The 18,348-nt window shown below is 39.1% G+C and overlaps 1 protein-coding gene across 1 annotated transcript in view; it reads left to right on the forward strand.

Annotated features, from left to right (window-relative positions):
- The first annotated feature begins 3,975 nt into the window (after nt 1-3,975).
- The window catches only part of LOC149266892 (plant cysteine oxidase 1-like), a 48,568-nt gene continuing 34,195 nt past the window's right edge, over nt 3,976-18,348 (forward strand). Inside the window, exon 1 of the mRNA XM_089409489.1 lies at nt 3,976-4,063. Within this exon, the coding sequence (XP_089265615.1) occupies nt 3,976-4,063 (88 nt within the window). The remainder of the gene's footprint in view (nt 4,064-18,348) is intronic.

Consider the following 18,348-nt stretch of genomic DNA (forward strand, 5'->3'; position numbering starts at 1 on the left):
ATCTGTGAGAGGGATCAGATAAATGAATAGAGGTTTGAGACGTTTTTCAACTTCACCCTTGATAGCTATTGCTTTCCTAGGGTGCACTGGGTGGAGCCGTTGGCGAATCGGCTTTGTGAGAGAATAAGTCGGTATTTCATGCACGATGATGCTAGGATAAATGCCAGGATTTCCTCATATGACCACACAAACACATCACAGAATTCTTGGAACAGATGAGTATATATCTTGATCTCATCTGGAGAACAAGTTACCTTGATATGGACATTTTCAATGACACTAGGCTTGACAGAAATATCAATTGGCATCATTTGGGTAATGCTACCCAAAGTTCCTTTCAACCATACTTCATGAGTCATGATCGGTGCTTGAAGCGGTAGCGAAGGTAACTGAGAAGAGAACTCTTCGAGACAAGTAGACATGACCATCGGGCTAGGCAGGAACAAGGAATGATGATGGGTATTGTTCCAAGGTGGTTCCTCCAGAGACATTACTTTCATGATACTCTCGTTAGCAAGAAATGTCTTGGCTAAGGGATCAGAAGATTTCGAAGCACCAAGCCATGGGGATTGAGAATGCGTATTGATAGATGTCCTTGAAACAGGAAAATAAGAGGATGCGGAACTTGAAGCCGAAACAATTTCCACATAATTGACTTCGGAAGGACTAAGTGGCATAACCTCACCCCAAGTATCAACAATATCTAGTAAAGGTTTGACCCAAGGATCAAGATTTGAATGAGATCATGTTGACAAAGGCAACACGAGGAGGTGGGGGTGGAGAAATTCCCATCAAGGCAGAATCTTTAAAAAGTCCTTCCCCCACACTCTCATAAGGAGCACCGGTATGTGTGACATACAAAATATTTCCATCTGAGGAGGAAGAAGAAAAGAAGGACAATTGGGCGACTGTGACGATCTTCCCTTGATGGGGAAAACAAATCATGCAGAACGGGGAGGCTGAAACAACATGCATGGCATGGGTCCAACTCCGTCCCAGTAAAAGATTATAATTGAGATTAGCGTCAACAATCTCCACCTCGACATCTATTGTCTTTCCCTCCAAAGTAATGGAAAGCTTGGGTAAGACACTGAATGGTCACGAATCGCGCCCATCGAAAGCTTCCAAAGTGTTAGGGGATTGGTTCAAAGTAGGAGAACCAATTGCCTTCTAGCAAGCAACTGAGATGATACAAGTAGAAGCACCTTCATCGATGACAGTCCTATGAATGGTTTTCTCATTGATGATTACTTGAATGAGAAAGGAAATATTATGAGGCACTCGCAGAACGTGGTTCTCTAGATCAAAACATATCAAATTGGAATTGGTAGGATCAATACCTCCAATAGTCGACAGTAATGATTTCTGCTGAGACAGACAACTTTGGAATACCTTGATAGTAGACATAGCTGATGGCGCTTGAACCAAATCCTCAAAAATATTATAGTGCTGAGCGGCTCGAGAGTTGGGATTGTATGAGGACTTCCTTCACACAACTCGAGAAGGTGGTAAAATGGCGGAATCAGGGTTAGGGTGCTCAATATGAAGAGGGCCAGAACTCGGGGTAGAAGAAGAAGGGGTGGCCTCTTTCTCTTTCCCAGCTATCGAAGAAAGATTTTGATAATCCTTTGATCTAGTAGCCACATTAATAGGCGTACTCATCATGAAAACTTGTGATCCTGAGGAAGCAGATGATTGAGGCTGGTCTACCATTTGAGTCTGCTGAGATGGAAACAGCGCTTTAAGAACAACTGGGGTCCCTTTGAGAAAACGACTAACTTCAAATCGTTGGGGACAATCCTTAGTATAGTGATCTTCCACACAAATGAGGCATGGATACTTAAGTTTCCATTGTGAATAATCACCAACATACGGCTTAGGAGGACTCTCTCTTGCGGCATCGGCTTTACCCTTGCCTTTGCCTTTCTTCTTACCTTTCAAGGATTTGTCCGATGTGGTAGAATGAATAGTGTGGACCTTTGAGGTTTTACAAGGGCCAGGTGGATTTTGGGAGGGACTATTGGAAGCAGTGTTCGAGACAGACTTCTATTTGGAAGAATATTTGGCAGGGGTCTGGGACACTGAACCAATTACTACATCAACAGGAGGTGTAGCCATTGACTTCAATGTCATTGGATCGAATAATTGCTAGGGAGAATTGGGTAATAACTCATAGAAAGTTCCAGAATAAGAATAAACGAGGTCTAAGTATTGGGCATGAGCAATGGCTTGCTCTTCGGTAACACATCCACCCATAGCTATATTGCGAGAAATTGGAGCGACGAATGACTTGGTAAACCATTCGGTTAGCAACTGATCAACAATTTCAAATTTTATCAGGCGACGTCTATGTCTCCATTCATGGATGTGATTGGAGATGTGCATGACAGTATCTTTCTTGAGCGATGTAAGAAAATAGGTGTCAATTGCATAGTGAACTGGCAATTGGAAATGCCTGAGGAAAGCCATGGCTAAAGAGTTGAAGTCATGGTAAGTACTTCGAGGAAGTTTGATGTACCACTTGGCTGCAGCATGTGTAAGGGTTCGTTGGAAAAGACGGAGACGGATAGAATCATCAACATAGGAATTTGAAGAGCGCCATAAGTGATATGTCATCACATGGGCTTGAAAATCTTATTTTTCTTTCCCATTGAACTTTGAGCAATCGCTAGGGATCTTGGATGAGACCAAAGGCTAGTATGCCGAATGAAGAATTGGATCATTCGTGAGTCAAGACACATTTGGCAACTCTAGTGTAGCCAAGAATGACAATTGATTATTGAAAGGAATTGGAGGTCGATAAGAGGGTCCAACCAGAGGAGCCCATCACTGCTAGTAAGGATTCTATCCCCATAGTGGAGGGTTTTGGCCATATGGCATCTGATTTTGCCCCCACTGTAGGTTACGTTGGCCATAGGGAGGATTTTAACCTTGAAAGCCTTGAAACTATTCGGACAGAGGTTGCCAATAAGGAACATACGGGTTAAAAGGTTGTTGAGCTTGTTGACCTTGGACATATGGATACTTCACCTGTTTTCCCTGAACATACGGGTTTTGAACCTGCTACCCCTAAACAAGAGGATTTTGGATCCGTTGTCCTTGGACATAAGGATTTTTCACTTGCTATCCTTGGAGATAGGGATTTTGGACCTACTGCCCTTGGACAAAAGGATTAAGAACTTGTTGCCTTTGGACATTAGGATTTTGGGCCTGCTGTTGCAGGACTTGATCGTGACCTTGTCTTCGCAAGGGTTGACCATGTTGATATGTATACAAGGGTTGTTGCTAGCCGGGTTGGTTCTACTGCAGTAAGGGTTGACGTTGCAACTATAAATATTGTCCATGAAACTGCAGAGGTTTTCCTTTGCGAAGACATAGGCTGGGAGGTTTATGGAGCATACTGCATCTACGACTGCATGGTTTGCTGGAATTTTTGCAAGGGTTGCCCCTGCAGTTGTTGCAATTGCCCTTATTGTGGCATAATATGCCCCTGCTGCTGTGTGGACGACCCTTGTTGCTACAGAGGCTGCCCTTGCTATTGTAAGGGTACTTGAACAGTTCTCGGAAAATTTCTGAACTGTATCTGACCGTAGCCACCTGGAAAAGTAAATGGACCAGGCTGACCATGCTATCCAGGCTAAAGGACGTAAGGCGGATTTACCATTCCTTGAGAGCCATATGGTACATAAGGATCTTTGTACTAAACCTAAGCCTCACAAGGCTATTGATACTGGAAATTGCTTGACTCGGATGGACCAATGGGATTTTGGACCTGTTGTTACTGGATATTGCTTGATCCAGCAAGACCAGCAGGGTTTTGGATAGGACCAGAAGAAGGTTGGTTCATACCAACCATGTGAGCCTGTGAGCTACTCATATTGGTTGTGCCTGACAACATAGAACACTCAGATTCTGCCCCCCCAGGTGGTGGTACATCTTGTCCACTTATTGGAGGGGTCGAAAAATGGACACAACATGCCTCGAGACCATCGGTTGAACTGGACAGGTGACTTGGATGGACGAGACAAGAGGGTTCAGAATGGTGGGTTGCACCGGGACAGAGGTAACTGTAGAAAGCATCGCTTGTTGGAATGTCAGATTCTGAATGAACGGAACTATAGTAGGCATGGTGCCCTATGCCCAAACAGGGTTGCGATAAACTGATGAGGCACTAGGTGTACCTAATAACAACTATGCTAAAGTCACATAATTAGGTGGAAAATCCTAATACACACTGATGGGAATGCTCCCCGTGTAGGGGATACCTTGTGGAGGAAATTGATGCTCTTCCTCTTCAACAGTGTGTGGAGTAGAAATTTCTGATTGATCTGAAGAGGTAACTAGAGCTTTGCCTTCAGGTTCCATAGTTGGGAACAAGGGACAACGAAAAACCGAATATGTATGAGGGGATAATTCCAAAGGAACACTTGACTGATCATCCAGACTATACAGACACTGTGGTGATATCACAACAGGGTCGCACAAAGGATTCAAAGGATATATAACCAGTCCAAGTTGACCTTCAGTAGTTGGTGAACTGTCAGGAGTCTAGACGGGATTGTCCAGAGATTTTAGGCTAATATCCGAAGGTCACCCAGTTTCTAAAGTAGGCGGAGGATGAGATGAAAAAGTTCGAATTCTCTGAATGATTCTGAGTTCAACACCTTGGTCCTCGAGTGACTCTCGTAATTCAGGAAAAGGCTCGATAGACAATATTTCAGATGGAGGAGAGGAAGAGGAACTAGGTGAACCAGATGGTTCAACCACGACGACCTTGTCTTAGTTAGCAGGAAAAGAGAGATAATTTTCAAGGCTTTCAAATGTACATTACGGAAAACTCACAATTTCATTTGAAAAAGACTAACGGAATGTTATAAGATCGTGGGCAACAATTTTTTATGACACATAAATAAACTGGTGCTCTTTCATGTTTTAAGAGTCGATAAATAAGTAAAGATGACTCTATCACTTTCGATTGGAAACGAGCTCGAAAGGACAAGTGCTTAAATGATCTTTTAAGTTTAATGAGTCAAAAATATCAAATGACTACTCTGGATGATCTAGGTAAAAAGGATTAATAGGCAACCGTGAACTGCAGAATACCTCCCGGTGAACTGAGAAGTATGAGCAGGCAATCTCCCCGAATGTTGTGTTCGGTGTATCATGTTTGCAAGGCAGCAGACTCGGCTTCCTGTGGATAAAGGATTGTAGCCTAGAGGGTTCTCCCTTTATGTACTTGACGGTATAGCGAACACAAGTCTGTACTAGCACGATCTAGTGTTGAAGCTAACGACATCTGCTAGGTTTAAAGACGTCGGAACATGTCTCTAGCCTAGACCTTCTAGATATGATCGTTAGGTTTCAAATGAGCCTTAGGTTAATTGAGCTCATTTTAGAATATATCTTGAATTATGTCTCAGTTTTCAGGCCTTAGCAATGTGACTCGAAAAGTCCTAAATGCAGCTAAATGAGACAATACCCTTTCAATTAGATGAATTTTCTACACTAGGGAGGGTAGAAATCATAATGAAATGAAAACAACCAAGCAACCGAAAGCAAAATTATTTTTCACTACTTCACTTTTCGAAAAAATAAACTAATGAAAAATTCATTCCAATTCCTAGTTTTCTAGCAAGTACACTTTGAACAGTCCTTTTAAAAGTAAAGAGAATTCTTTTTCCTTTTCAAATGAAAATGAAATCCTAGTCTTCAATGATGCTTACTAACGTAACATATTGACACAACAAACTAGAATTATGTAATTTTCATGAAATGACAAAATGAATCTCCCAAAACACTTCAATGAAAAAGTTTCAAGACAATCAATTCTCAAGCAAACGAAAAACACAAAAAGAGAATCTCTTTCAAACTAATGACGCAATGACTCTACCAAAACAAGACAAACAATTTGATCTATGCCAGAAAAGAGATGTTTAGACAAGAAAACGAAACTTTTCAAACTTGTGTAATGGAGACCCAAAGTGATAAGAGGACTATAAATGAAATGAAAGGAGTAAATGCACCAACAACTTGACTTGCTGAGTTCATAACCAACTGAACGGATGACAACCTTGATGCCCTAGGGCCACAAACCATCCAAGGACCCAAGAAATCAAGAAAAAATAAGGCAAGTCAAAAAGCAAATAAACTAAGTGAAATGTAGCTTTCGAGTCAGGGAGAAGACAGTCTAAACAACTTACAATGCAGAAATCAAGAGAGCAAGACACACTGGCCAAGATTTGGGGTGAACCCTAATCTTCACTTACAGGCATCAGCACGACCGCCTAACTGACAACAAGCGCCAGAAGGTGGTCGACACGACTTTTTCTTAGCATATTGCACTGATCGACGTGACTATTAGGGAAATAAGTGCACCGAGCGAGGATGCAAAGAGAAAATAATTTTTTTCAAAAGTTGAGATGAGACTTGCTACTGTGAATTTCAGACCCAGAGTAGTAAACAAAGCAAAGCAGACAAAACTAAAGGGAAATGAAGAAACTAGAGAAGTTCACACAAAACCATGAAATTCCAAATGAGAAATAGAAGGATTGGTTTCCCCAGCGAAGTCCCCAATTTGTGGTGAAATAAAATTCTAAGTGCGGACACAAACAATTCCTCAGTGTGAGAGTGGGTCTAGCCGCAAAAAAGACATTCTATAGAATATTTCCTTAGGTTAGAAGCGAATTAAGAGGGCCTACCTCTTATTATGCTTATCCTATTTGGTGATGACCTTGTTTCCTCACTCCAACTATCTGTCGTTTTCTTCTACAAACACCTGAAACAAGTAAACAACAACAAACAACAATCGTGATAATAGACAAATTGTATTCAACCTACTTAACAAGTCAAGAAACATTAAGCCATAAACATGTGAGATGACATATTATGTAGGAAATCAATCGATAGTTTCATATATATTAGATCAAGAAGAGATTACAACCATTGTCTTGATGTTGTTGTTCTCCTCTGACAAATCCGAGTTCCCACACAGTTCCTTTAGCATTCCATGATGGCCTCAAAAATGGTAGTTTTAAGGCTCTTCCCTTTAGTCTTCACACTGAACCAAATTCTCACTTCTCCCTCACACACAACTAGAGAGCTACAACTATGAATAACTTGCTAATTACTCCACAATCAAAACTTCAACTAGAGCCTAATTAGAATTAGCACACCAACACTAGCTTGTGCTTAGGAAAAGTGGAGGTTTATATAGCATGGATGGAAGGGAGATGGTTCCTCTTCTTGTGGGAGAAGGTCTTATCTCTTGAGGTAGTTCCATCCTAATAGGGGAAATAAGCCCAAACTCACATCCTCGACTCCATTTGGCTCAACCATTTACCGGGCTTCCATTATGAAGCTTCTAGAGTTGGAAGGTTTGGCTCCTTATTTAAAAAACTTTCCAAAAGAGGATCAGTGCAACTAGAACAAAGTTTAGTCATTGTGGTCAGTGCTAGGGATATTTGTAATCCCTGCATATTAGTGCGAGGAGGACACAGGTAATTAGCGCTGGTCTTGTAAACTGGGAAAAACAGAAGATTTTTGGGAAATGATGCAAAAGGAAATTGTTTTGCTCATGAAGAGGGACACAATGGGAGTTTCTTCATGAAGGGAGAGCATGTAGGGTTCACTGTAGAGGTCCTCCAAGATCATGAAACGGGGAGTACATGGACAATATCAAAATGATGTGTAACAGTAACATACTAGTAATGTATACACAATCCATCCTTAAGGACAAATAAGATTGGTCTAGCACTCACAATTTTGAATACCTCGCAGAAGCCCCACTACCACACAAAGGAAAGAATGGAAGCTTGCCCTATCCTAATTCTATCATGAAGAAGATCAAGGAGTGTGGAAATATTAGTTTGAAATTACGAGAAAGGAATGTTGTTACATAGTGTGACAAAACTTGGGATCAACATCAAATAATGAGTCAACAAATCATGGGAATTCAAAAGTCAAGGTTCTAAAATAAGAGTGGGAATCACAAGTGTGGACCACCCGCCCTCCATCCCCTCCACACTTCATCGCTAACTTCATGGGTGTACCTACCTTCCCAAGCTATTGATCCATTCCATTAATCCATTTCCATTGGATTTACTCATCAGAAATGTGAAGGGAACTAAGAGTGCAGAAACCCACATCCCCCCGCTGATGTCATAAAGGGGATGCCCCCACGTCCCATCACTACCATCAAGTTTTTTCATTGGATCTTGGCGATTGAAATGTGCCCACACTGACAATGCATCAAGTTATGGTAATCACTCTCTGGTCATTAGATCATGACCATAGACTCTTGAGGACCAAGTTTGAGTGGAAATCCTAGTCACTATTGAGCATGTGACCATGAGCCAAATAAGCCTTCACCTGAGAATAGAAGGTTAAGCATTGTTTCATATTTCATTTTGTCATGTTGTGTTTTTACGAAGACATCACGAAGGTGCGGGGCCGAGAGTAGCTAAGGCTAGTTATGTCAGAATGATTAGTGTGCTGAGTAAGTGGGGTTTCCAAATAGTTAAATTGCAATTGATAGACTATTTGGGCCTTTGTGATAGGGTGATAGGGCCTCATCACTTACAAGGGCTAAGAGGAAATTTTTGTGTATTGAGCACTACTGCATAGTATTGATAAAGTTGTTAAGTAATCCTACGTGGTTACGTCAAGGATCAGGTCGGAGTGCGTATAAGAAATCAAGAGTGGCAAGAGAGGTTATGCCAGAAGGCGATGGATTGGGCCAAGTAAGTGTGCATCATGTAGAATTGAAATAAAATGAACCTTCCACATTTTAGATTCCTATCCTTTTACAGTTAAAGTTCCAATTTTTCTTGAAAAAAAATTAATCACACTTCACATTGGAATGCTCATTATCTGGAAGAAAGTGTAAGAACATAGTTGAGTGATACCTCTATGATTTGAATTGTTGTGTCCCTTTTTTCTTCACTCACATATTTCTTTGTGCTACAAATCTTCTGATCTTTCATGACAAATTTGTCCTAGTTGAAACTATTTCAACATTGGTTTCAAAATCTATTTCAAAATTAACGAAATATTTTCATGTGTTTAAAAAATGAAAAAATGTTAAAAAGTTGCCATGCTTCCTTTGAATTTCTAGATTCGTTGGGGATATTTTAATGAGCCCAATCAAGGTCATCTTCATTAATGTAAGGTGTGGATAATTCTTCTTGTTAAATCTTATTTTTTGGAGTAATTCCAATGCTTCTCCCATTTTCATTTATTTTAACATAATGGATATTTGTAACTCGACTCTATGATATCATGCCAAGAAAAATGACTTTTTTGTTTTAACCAATGGGAAAACCCATCATAACTAAATTGTCAAACCAGTATTGAGGACAACCATAATGCCATAGTTGGCTGCGATTTAAGAATGTACACTGACAAAGCACCTTTATTCAAGGAAACCCATGCCACCTAGAATTACCCATTGTGGTCAGTAAAGGAGCATAAGGAGCACAAGGAGCATGCCTTCACTCCTACTAGATGCTTTTAGGTATTGGGTTTTTAACTTGTTTCTTTACATCCTAGAAAAACTAACTCTTAACCAAACAAAATAATTTTAAAATATACTCCAAACCCAACCAAACAAATTAACATAACAAAACTATAAATTCAAATTTTTTTTTAAATCCATCAAATCACAATACCAAATCTAGTAACCCTTTTAGAGAATCCAAAATTAAGTTTCAAAAAACTTTATCCCTATGAGATTTTAAATGTTTCTAGAATTTTTAGAAAACTAATGTCTTTTCTTTTATAGTTTTCTTATTTTTTCCTTTCAAATTATGACAAATCTATGTTGAAATCGTAATTTCAATGCAGCTACCAGAAACCGATCAACAAACTCGCCGGAGAGCTCTCGGGTCACATTCTGACAAAAGGGATTTTCCGATGATCGAACCCGAGAAATTTTAGAGCTGACACGTGGTTCACCCCTGACGTATCCCAACGTCATTTTCTCGGGTGTTAATGTTCAGCATATGTTGGCCTTCCGATATTGTTCTCCACCGTTGGATTTACTCCATCACTCTCCACCGTTGATAAACCAAAGCTGCGTACGAGGTGCATTTAAAGGTTTGCGTGGGTTAAATTCTTGAGTTTGACCGCCACTCCTGCATCAAATTAAATATTGCGTGAAGTAAATCTAAGTTTTGTTGACCATACGTTTAATTAATGAAATGTCATAGTGGTAGGTAGTATATTGAAGTTTTCATATATTGCACGTAAGTTTTTTTTAATCGGAGGTATGGGCGCATATGCTCATTAACTAAGTTTTGTATGGGATATGGGTACATAATTTTTTTTATGTTTTTTTATGCGTTGACCATTTTTTTGGGTAATGGTATGTAAAAAGAACATAGACACGAGTTAAAAAAATATATGAACGAGCCAAGGAGAAATATGCTCGTGGGTTGTAATGGTGGTTGTGTTGGCCATCGTAAAACTGAGGAGTAGAAAAACCATGTGTGGTTTTGCACAGCAGTGCATAAAGAAAATGGTGGAGCGCATTTGTATGTATGTGTGAATTTTTATTACAGCAGAAAAGTGTCTGTCACAGCAGTGAATGTAAAAGGGGATTTACAGCAGTAAACCCAGTTCAGTGAATTCTCAGGTGAAACAGAGTAAATTTTTTTTGTTGAATGTTTTTTTTTTGTGTGGTGAATCCCTCTCAGCAAAGAGGATGAATATGTATCAGGCATATATTTTAATGAATGGAAATGTTTTATGGTGGTGAAATACTCTGTCTCTCAGTGAAATTTTTTTTAGTCTTCCTATGCACAAAAAGATCCTGGAGCTAAAACAGAGCATTGCCTCTGTGTGTTTGAATATTTGGTTTTTGGTATTTTCCCCATTGAAAAATACCCAACAGTCGTATCAGAGCAGGCTTAGGCTCTTTAAAGAAGTTAAAGAAGCTGAAGGGAGAAGGTTGTTGCTGCAGCAAAACTTCTCAGGCAGACAGAAGACTCAGACAACGAAGGATTCAGGTATTCTTCACAGCTATCTTGTTTGTTACTAAAGAGACAGTCAGTTTTAAATACACAGTCAAGGAATGGCTAGCACAAGCACTGGTATGGGTATGTTTAACACCCAGCTCCCACAGTTTAATGGGAAGAACTATGACTACTGGTCAATAACTATGAGAGCTCTGTTTGCCTCTCAAGATTTATGGGAAATAGTTGAAGATGGTTTTGAAGAACCAGGAAATGAAACTGAGTTCAATGCATTAACTCAGGGAGAGAGAGATCTCCTAAAGAGCAATAGGAAGAAGGATGCAAAGGCCATTTTATTGTTGCATCTAGCAGTAGACCAGAGTATATTTCCAAGGATAGCAGCAGCTAAAAAATCAAATGAAGCATGGCAAACCCTCAAGACAGCCTATCAAGGCATGGAGAGAGTGAAGACAGGAAAACTACAATTGCTGAGAAAGGATTTTGAAAACTTGAACATGAAGGAGTCAGACAACATTGAATCATTCTTCACTCATGTGATTGGTGTAATCACACAAATGAGAACTCATGGAGAAACAATTGAAGATAGAAGAATAGTGGAGAAAATATTGAGGGTCTTACCCTCAAGGTTTGATGCCATAGTCACCACCATTGAAGAGACAAAGGATCTCTCAAACTATTCAGTTGATGAGCTACATGCATCACTGATAAGACATGAGCAGAGGTTGAGTAGGAATGAAAACTCATCTCTTGAGCAAGCCTTCAAGACCCAGATGTCCTTTGGAAGAGGAAGAGGTCAAGGAAGAGGAAACCGAAGAGGAAGAGGCAGAAGCCAGAATAGAGGTGGAAGGAACAGTCCATCAAATGCACAAGGAAGAGGCAGCAATCCAAATCAGAACCAAGGTCAAGGCAGCAGCCAAAAAAGAGATCAGTATCAGGCTCAAGGACAAAGGTATGATAAATCTAATGTTCAATGCTATTATTGCAAAAAGTATGGACATTATGCTAGTGATTGTAGAAAGAAACAGCATGATAAGAACAGCAGACAAAATGCAAATGTCACTAGAGAAAACAGCAGTCAAAACAATGTGTTGTTAGCCTGTAACATGGCTGAAACAAACAGTGAGGACATTTGGTTTTTAGACTCAGGTTGCAGCAACCATATGACCGGAAACATAGCCTTCTTTTCTGCCCTAGATAAAAATGTGAAATCAGAAGTCACACTAGGAACTGATAGTAAAGTGTCTGTTATGGGAAAAGGAGAAGTAAAAATATTTTCAAAGCAAGGAGAAAGGAAAACCATAGCAGATGTATACTATGTCCCCGGAATGAGATGTAACCTCTTGAGTATTGGACAGCTTGTCCATAAGGGGTACAATGTTTTCTTTAAAAATGATGTATGCACCATCATGGATATACCACCCAGCAAAAGATGCATTGCTGAAGTGAAGATGACAAGGAACATGATGTTCCCTCTCAGGATCAGGCCAGATTTGAAAAACAAAGGAGAAATTGCAGCAGTTACCCAAGAGGCCTTCCAAAGCGTGCCAAAGGATGAGAACTGGTTATGGCACTTGAGATTCGGGCATCTAAATTTTGGAGGTCTAAACTTATTGAGCAGAAAAGGAATGGTAAAGGGATTACCATTGATAGAGAAGCCGGACAGCCTTTGTGAAGGTTGCATATTGGGAAAACAACATAGAGAAAATTTTCCATTAGGGAAAAGCATAAGGGCAAAGGCACCCTTAGAGATTATCCACTCAGATTTGTGTGGACCAATGCAAGCTCCATCATTAGCTGGCAGCCTATATTTCTTGACATTCATTGATGATTTTACAAGAAAGACTTGGATATATTTCCTCAAGAACAAAAGTGAAGTCTTTGAGAAATTCCAAAATTTCAAAGCACTTGTGGAGAACCAAAGTGGGCTGCACATAAAAGTATTGAGAACTGATAGAGGAGGTGAGTATATCTCCAAGGAATTCCTAAGATTTTGTAGAGAAAATGGAATTCATAAACAGTTTACAACAAGGTACACTCCGCAGCAAAATGGAGTTGCTGAAAGGAAGAACAGGATCATCATGGATATGGCGAGGAGCATGTTGAAGGCAAAGCATTTGCCAAATGAGTATTGGGCTGAAGCTGTACATTGTGCAGTTTATATACTGAACAGGTGTCCTACAAAAGCAGTCTTGAACAAAGTTCTAGAAGAGGCATGGAGTGGGAGAAAGCAAGGAGTCACCCACATGAGAGTTTTTGGGTGTGTGGCCTATGCACACATACCAGATCAGCTAAGGAGGAAGTTGGACAGCAAAGGGGAGAAATGCATCTTCATTGGATACAGTGATGAATCCAAGGCCTACAGGCTGTACATCCCATCTACCAAGAAGTTCTTTGTAAGCAGGGATGTTCAATTCATTGAGGAAGAAGCTTGGGATGGAAGCATAGAGAAAACAGTGAATGTCAAGAACTGTTTGTCTCATGATGAAGATGAAGAGGAAGTGGCTGAAGTGCATCCCCAAACAACAGCACCAACACAAGGACAGCAAGGAACACCATTGAGGATCAATGAGAGTGCTTCTCCAAGCACACCACAAGGAGGAAACACAAGTGCATCTTCAAGCACTTGCACACCAAGTGAAAGAGGTAAGAAATTTAGAAATCTAAGTGAAATTTATGAAGAAGGAATGAATTCCTTATTTTCCTTGTATTGTCATGTTGATGATCCTATTCATTTCGAAGAAGCAATTAAAGATAGGAAATGGATAGAAGCTATGGATGAGGAGATGAATGCCATAGAGAGAAACAAAATATGGGATTTGGTTGAGTTACCAAAAGGCAAATAAGTCATTGGTGTGAAATGGGTCTATAAGACCAAGAGCAATGCTGAAGGCAAGATAGAAAGGCACAAGGCAAGGCTGGTTGTCAAAGGCTACAAGCAGCAATATGGGAGAAACTATGAGGAGACTTTCGCACCGGTTGCAAGGATGGAAACCGTGAGAGCAGTGCTGTCCATAGCAGCACAAAACAAATGGAAAGTCTACCAAATGGATGTGAAATCAGCATTCCTAAATGGAGTGTTAAAGGAAGAGGTTTATGTTGAACAGCCTCTCGGATATGAGAAGAAAGGTGAAGAGCACAAAGTGTGCAAATTGAAGAAAGCTCTTTATGCGCTGAAGCAAGCGCCAAGAGCATGGTACAGCAGGATAGATTCATATCTATTAGATAATGAATTTGACAAATGTGAAGGAGAGCCCACAGTCTACATCAAGGAAAAGGATGGTAAAATTTTAATTGTTGTCTTATATGTAGATGATGTTATTTTCACTGGAAATGATATTTATCTTATTGAGAATTTTAAATCAGTCATGAAGGATAAATTTGAAATGACTGACATGGGTTTGTTGAGATACTTCTTAGGCATAGAAGTAGATCAAAATGAAAAATGAATTTTTATATCTCAAGCAAGATATGTAAATCAAGTTTTGGGCAGATTTAAGATGGAAGAATGCAAGGCAGCAATCACTCCCACAGTGATGGGATTAAAACTCAGCAGAGAGGACAACAGCAAGGATTTTGATCATAGCTTGTATAAAAGCATTGTGGGCAGCCTTATGTATTTAACAGCAACTAGGCCTGATTTAATGTATGCTGTTAGTTTAATTTCCAGGTTCATGGAGAGGCCGAAGGAGGCACATTGGCAGGCAACAAAGAGAATTTTGAGGTATGTCAAAGGTACCAAAATGTTTGGAATTGTATATAATGCCTCAGAACATTCAGATTTGGTTGGGTACACAGATAGCGATTGGGCTGGAAGTGTAGATGATCGGAAGAGCACTTCCAGTTATGTTTTTCATATGGGTTCAGGAGCCATCTCATGGGCTTCTAAGAAGCAGTCCATTGTAGCATTGTCTATAGCAGAGGCTGAATATGTGGCAGCTACAGCAGCAGCATGTCAAGCAGTGTGGATGAGAAGAATGTTGAGAAGCTTAGGCCAACAGCAGGAAAAAGCGACAGTGATATTTTGTGACAATAACTCAGCTATTGCATTGTCAAAGAATTCAGTGTTTCATAAGAGAACGAAACACATTGATACAAGGTTTCACTACATCAGAGAATTGGTGAACAATGGAGAAATTATCTTAGAACATTGCAGAACTCAAGAACAGGTAGCAGACATTTTGACAAAGCCACTTGATCAGAAGAGCTTTGAATTTTTGAGGAAGTGTCTGGGTATGACTGAATGCCCAGCTGTTGAAATTAAAGGGGAGTGTTGAAATCATAATTTCAACGCCGCTGCCAGAAATCGGTCAACAAACTCGCCGGAGAGCTCTCGGGTCACATTCCGACAAAAGGGATTTTCCGATGATCGAACCCGAGAAATTTTAGAGCTGACACGTGGTTCACCCCTGACGTATCCCAACGTCATTTTCTCGGGTATTAATGTTCAGCATATGTTGGCCTTCCGATATTGTTCTCCACCGTTGGATTTACTCCATCGCTCTCCACCGTTGATAAACCAAAGCTGCGTACGAGGTGCATTTAAAGGTTTGCGTGGGTTAAATTCTTGAGTTTGACCGCCACTCCTGCATCAAATTAAATATTGCGTGAAGTAAATCTAAGTTTTGTTGACCATACATTTAATTAATGAAATGTCATAGTGTTAGGTAGTATATTGAAGTTTTCATATATTGCACGTAAGTTTTTTTTAATCGGAGGTATGGGCGCATATGCTCATTAACTAAGTTTTGTATGGGATATGGGTACGTAATTTTTTTTTATGTTTTTTTATGCGTTGACAATTTTTTTGGGTAATGGTATGTAAAAAGAACATAGACACGAGTTAAAAAAAAATATATGAACGAGCCAAGGAGAAATATGCTCGTGGGTTGTAATGGTGGTTGTGTTGGCCATCGTAAAACTGAGGAGTAGAAAAACCATGTGTGGTTTTGCACAGCAGTGCATAAAGAAAATGGTGGAGCGCATTTGTATGTATGTGTGAATTTTTATTACAGCAGAAAAGTGTGTGTCACAGCAATGAATGTAAAAGGGAATTTACAGCAGTAAACCCAGTTCAGTGAATTCTCAGGTGAAACAGAGTAAATTTTTTTTGTTGAATGTTTTTTTTGTGTGGTGAATCCCTCTCAGCAAAGAGGATGAATATGTATCAGGCATATATTTTAATGAATGGAAATGTTTTATGGTGGTGAAATACTCTGTCTCTCAGTGAAATTTTTTTTAGTCTTCCTCTGCACAAAAAGCTAAAACAGAGCATTGGCTCTGTGTGTTTGAATATTTGGTTTTTGGTATTTTCCCCATTGAAAAATACCCAACAATCTAACTACTACCCTCCAAAAATTCGGGAGCCTATTTCGTGTGCTTTGAGGTGAACTAAATATCTATATTTCTCTAGAGAGAATAAAAGAAAAATCGTAAGATAATTAAAATCCTTAACATTTTATGTTAAAAATGTCATCATATGAAACTAAGCAAATGAATTAATAAATTTAGTTTTTTTTGGTCACGGAAGAGGAATACAAAATTGATTTTATGTTAAATATGTCATCATATGAAATTAAGCAAATGAATTAAGAAATTTAGTTTTTTTGTCACGGAAGAGGAATACAAAATTTTCGCCACGGAAGTGTTTTCCGTTCTCCAAGTTGCATGATGATTCACATGTTCAGTTTTATAATTGGTACACAATAACTTTAATATTCATACCAACGAGGAAGCTTTGCGCATAAAAATCTGTATTTTTATTAGTCCAAAATAACATTAATATTTATTTACCAAGCTGGATGCACTTTAACAAATGTAAAAAGATGAAATACTTCCATTCCCGAAGTGGAGGAACAACCTCATTTCCTATTCAAGAATTGATCTGGAATGAAAATTTTAAAAGTATAAAAAATTGCACATAAAAGGTATAGAAAATTCCAATCCTTCTGTCGAGATGACCGTCTAATAGCCCATTGAAAATATAAATACACCTACACACCGGTTTGTTTTCTTTTCTGTTGCTCCCAAAACAAATTATGTTGTTTTGGTTAGAAATTGTAATTATTCTGGCAGGTGGAGTTAGTTATAAGGATAGAGAATGAGTTAATTAAGTGATTGAGTATTTGAGTGTTAGTCAAGTCGAGTTAACTGATAGACTTGTCGTTGTATGTGAATGCATGTCAAAACAGTTAGAAAAATATAAATACCTTTTACATGATTCATCATTATAATCATCATATTTTGTGTGATTAATAAAAATGCCATAACTAATATTTTATGTGTGAATTGTTTATGCTTTGTCTCTAATTTTGAGTGTTTTGATCTTAGGCAATTGTCTCTGATCCCCCTTTACTGCAACTGCCAAGCATAAATACAGATTCCATTATAAAGTAAACATTTGGGTTTTCTGCGGCTTATCGGATTCATATTAAAAATAACGAAGCCGTCATCATAGTTAAGGGAAGTTACAGTTCTAGCTCATGGTCCTGTCGCTTAAAAGAATTTAGAAAAAGGAAAGATTCTCCTTATGTAGCGCAAATGAACAGTAGTAACGTAGTGCAGATGGTTTACGAGCTTTGCAAGGAAACCTTTTCTCCCTCACCAGCTCCACCAGAGGCCATTCAGAGATTAACGTCTCTTTTGGGTAACTCCTCCATTTAATATATTTATCATATCAGAGTTGGGTATCTCCTGCTTTTGTCTTTTGTATATATTTATCATATCAGAATTGAGCGTGCAGGTGTAACACTAATTAATAAATACCATCTTAAATTGTTGTACCTGTGGAAGCCAAATCAGGTGATCTGATTCTAGATGGGTATAATACATTTGGAATTAAAACAAAGATCTTCCTCCTTGGAAGTCAAGGGTTTTTTTTTTGTGGGGAAAACATAACTGTATTTGACGGTCCAAATTATCAGTAGTCTTTTTATACCATATAGGGATAGTATTTGTAGGATAGTTTTTAAACTTGTCAACCTAGAGGTAAGTTAGAGATGCCTTCTTAACTGGTGATACGACCAAACAGCACTTAAAGTAAGATAGTTCGTCTAGGACTAATGATGTGCTAAGTTGAATATTTTGGACCAAGTAAATTTTGCATAAAAGTTCAAGTTAAGATGATGTGCTTCTTCAAAATTAGGCATAAGGTATATGACTTCAAGGTTTTCAAAGCCTCCCCTTCATCTATGATAGTTTTAGCTCATAATGAGATCATGTGAAGGTGTAATTATTCCAGGATGAAATGAAAACGGTTTTTAGCTCATAATCAGATCACGTGAAGCTGTAATTATTCCAGGACGAAATGAAAACGGTTTTAGCGCATAATGAGATCACGTGAAGCTGTAATTATTCATTACGTGAAGCTATAATGAAAACG

The sequence above is a fragment of the Pinus tabuliformis genome, chromosome 6 (assembly GCF_031772625.1).
Source record: "Pinus tabuliformis cultivar Carrire ecotype Pingquan chromosome 6, CPIR1, whole genome shotgun sequence".
NCBI lineage: Eukaryota > Viridiplantae > Streptophyta > Pinopsida > Pinales > Pinaceae > Pinus > Pinus tabuliformis.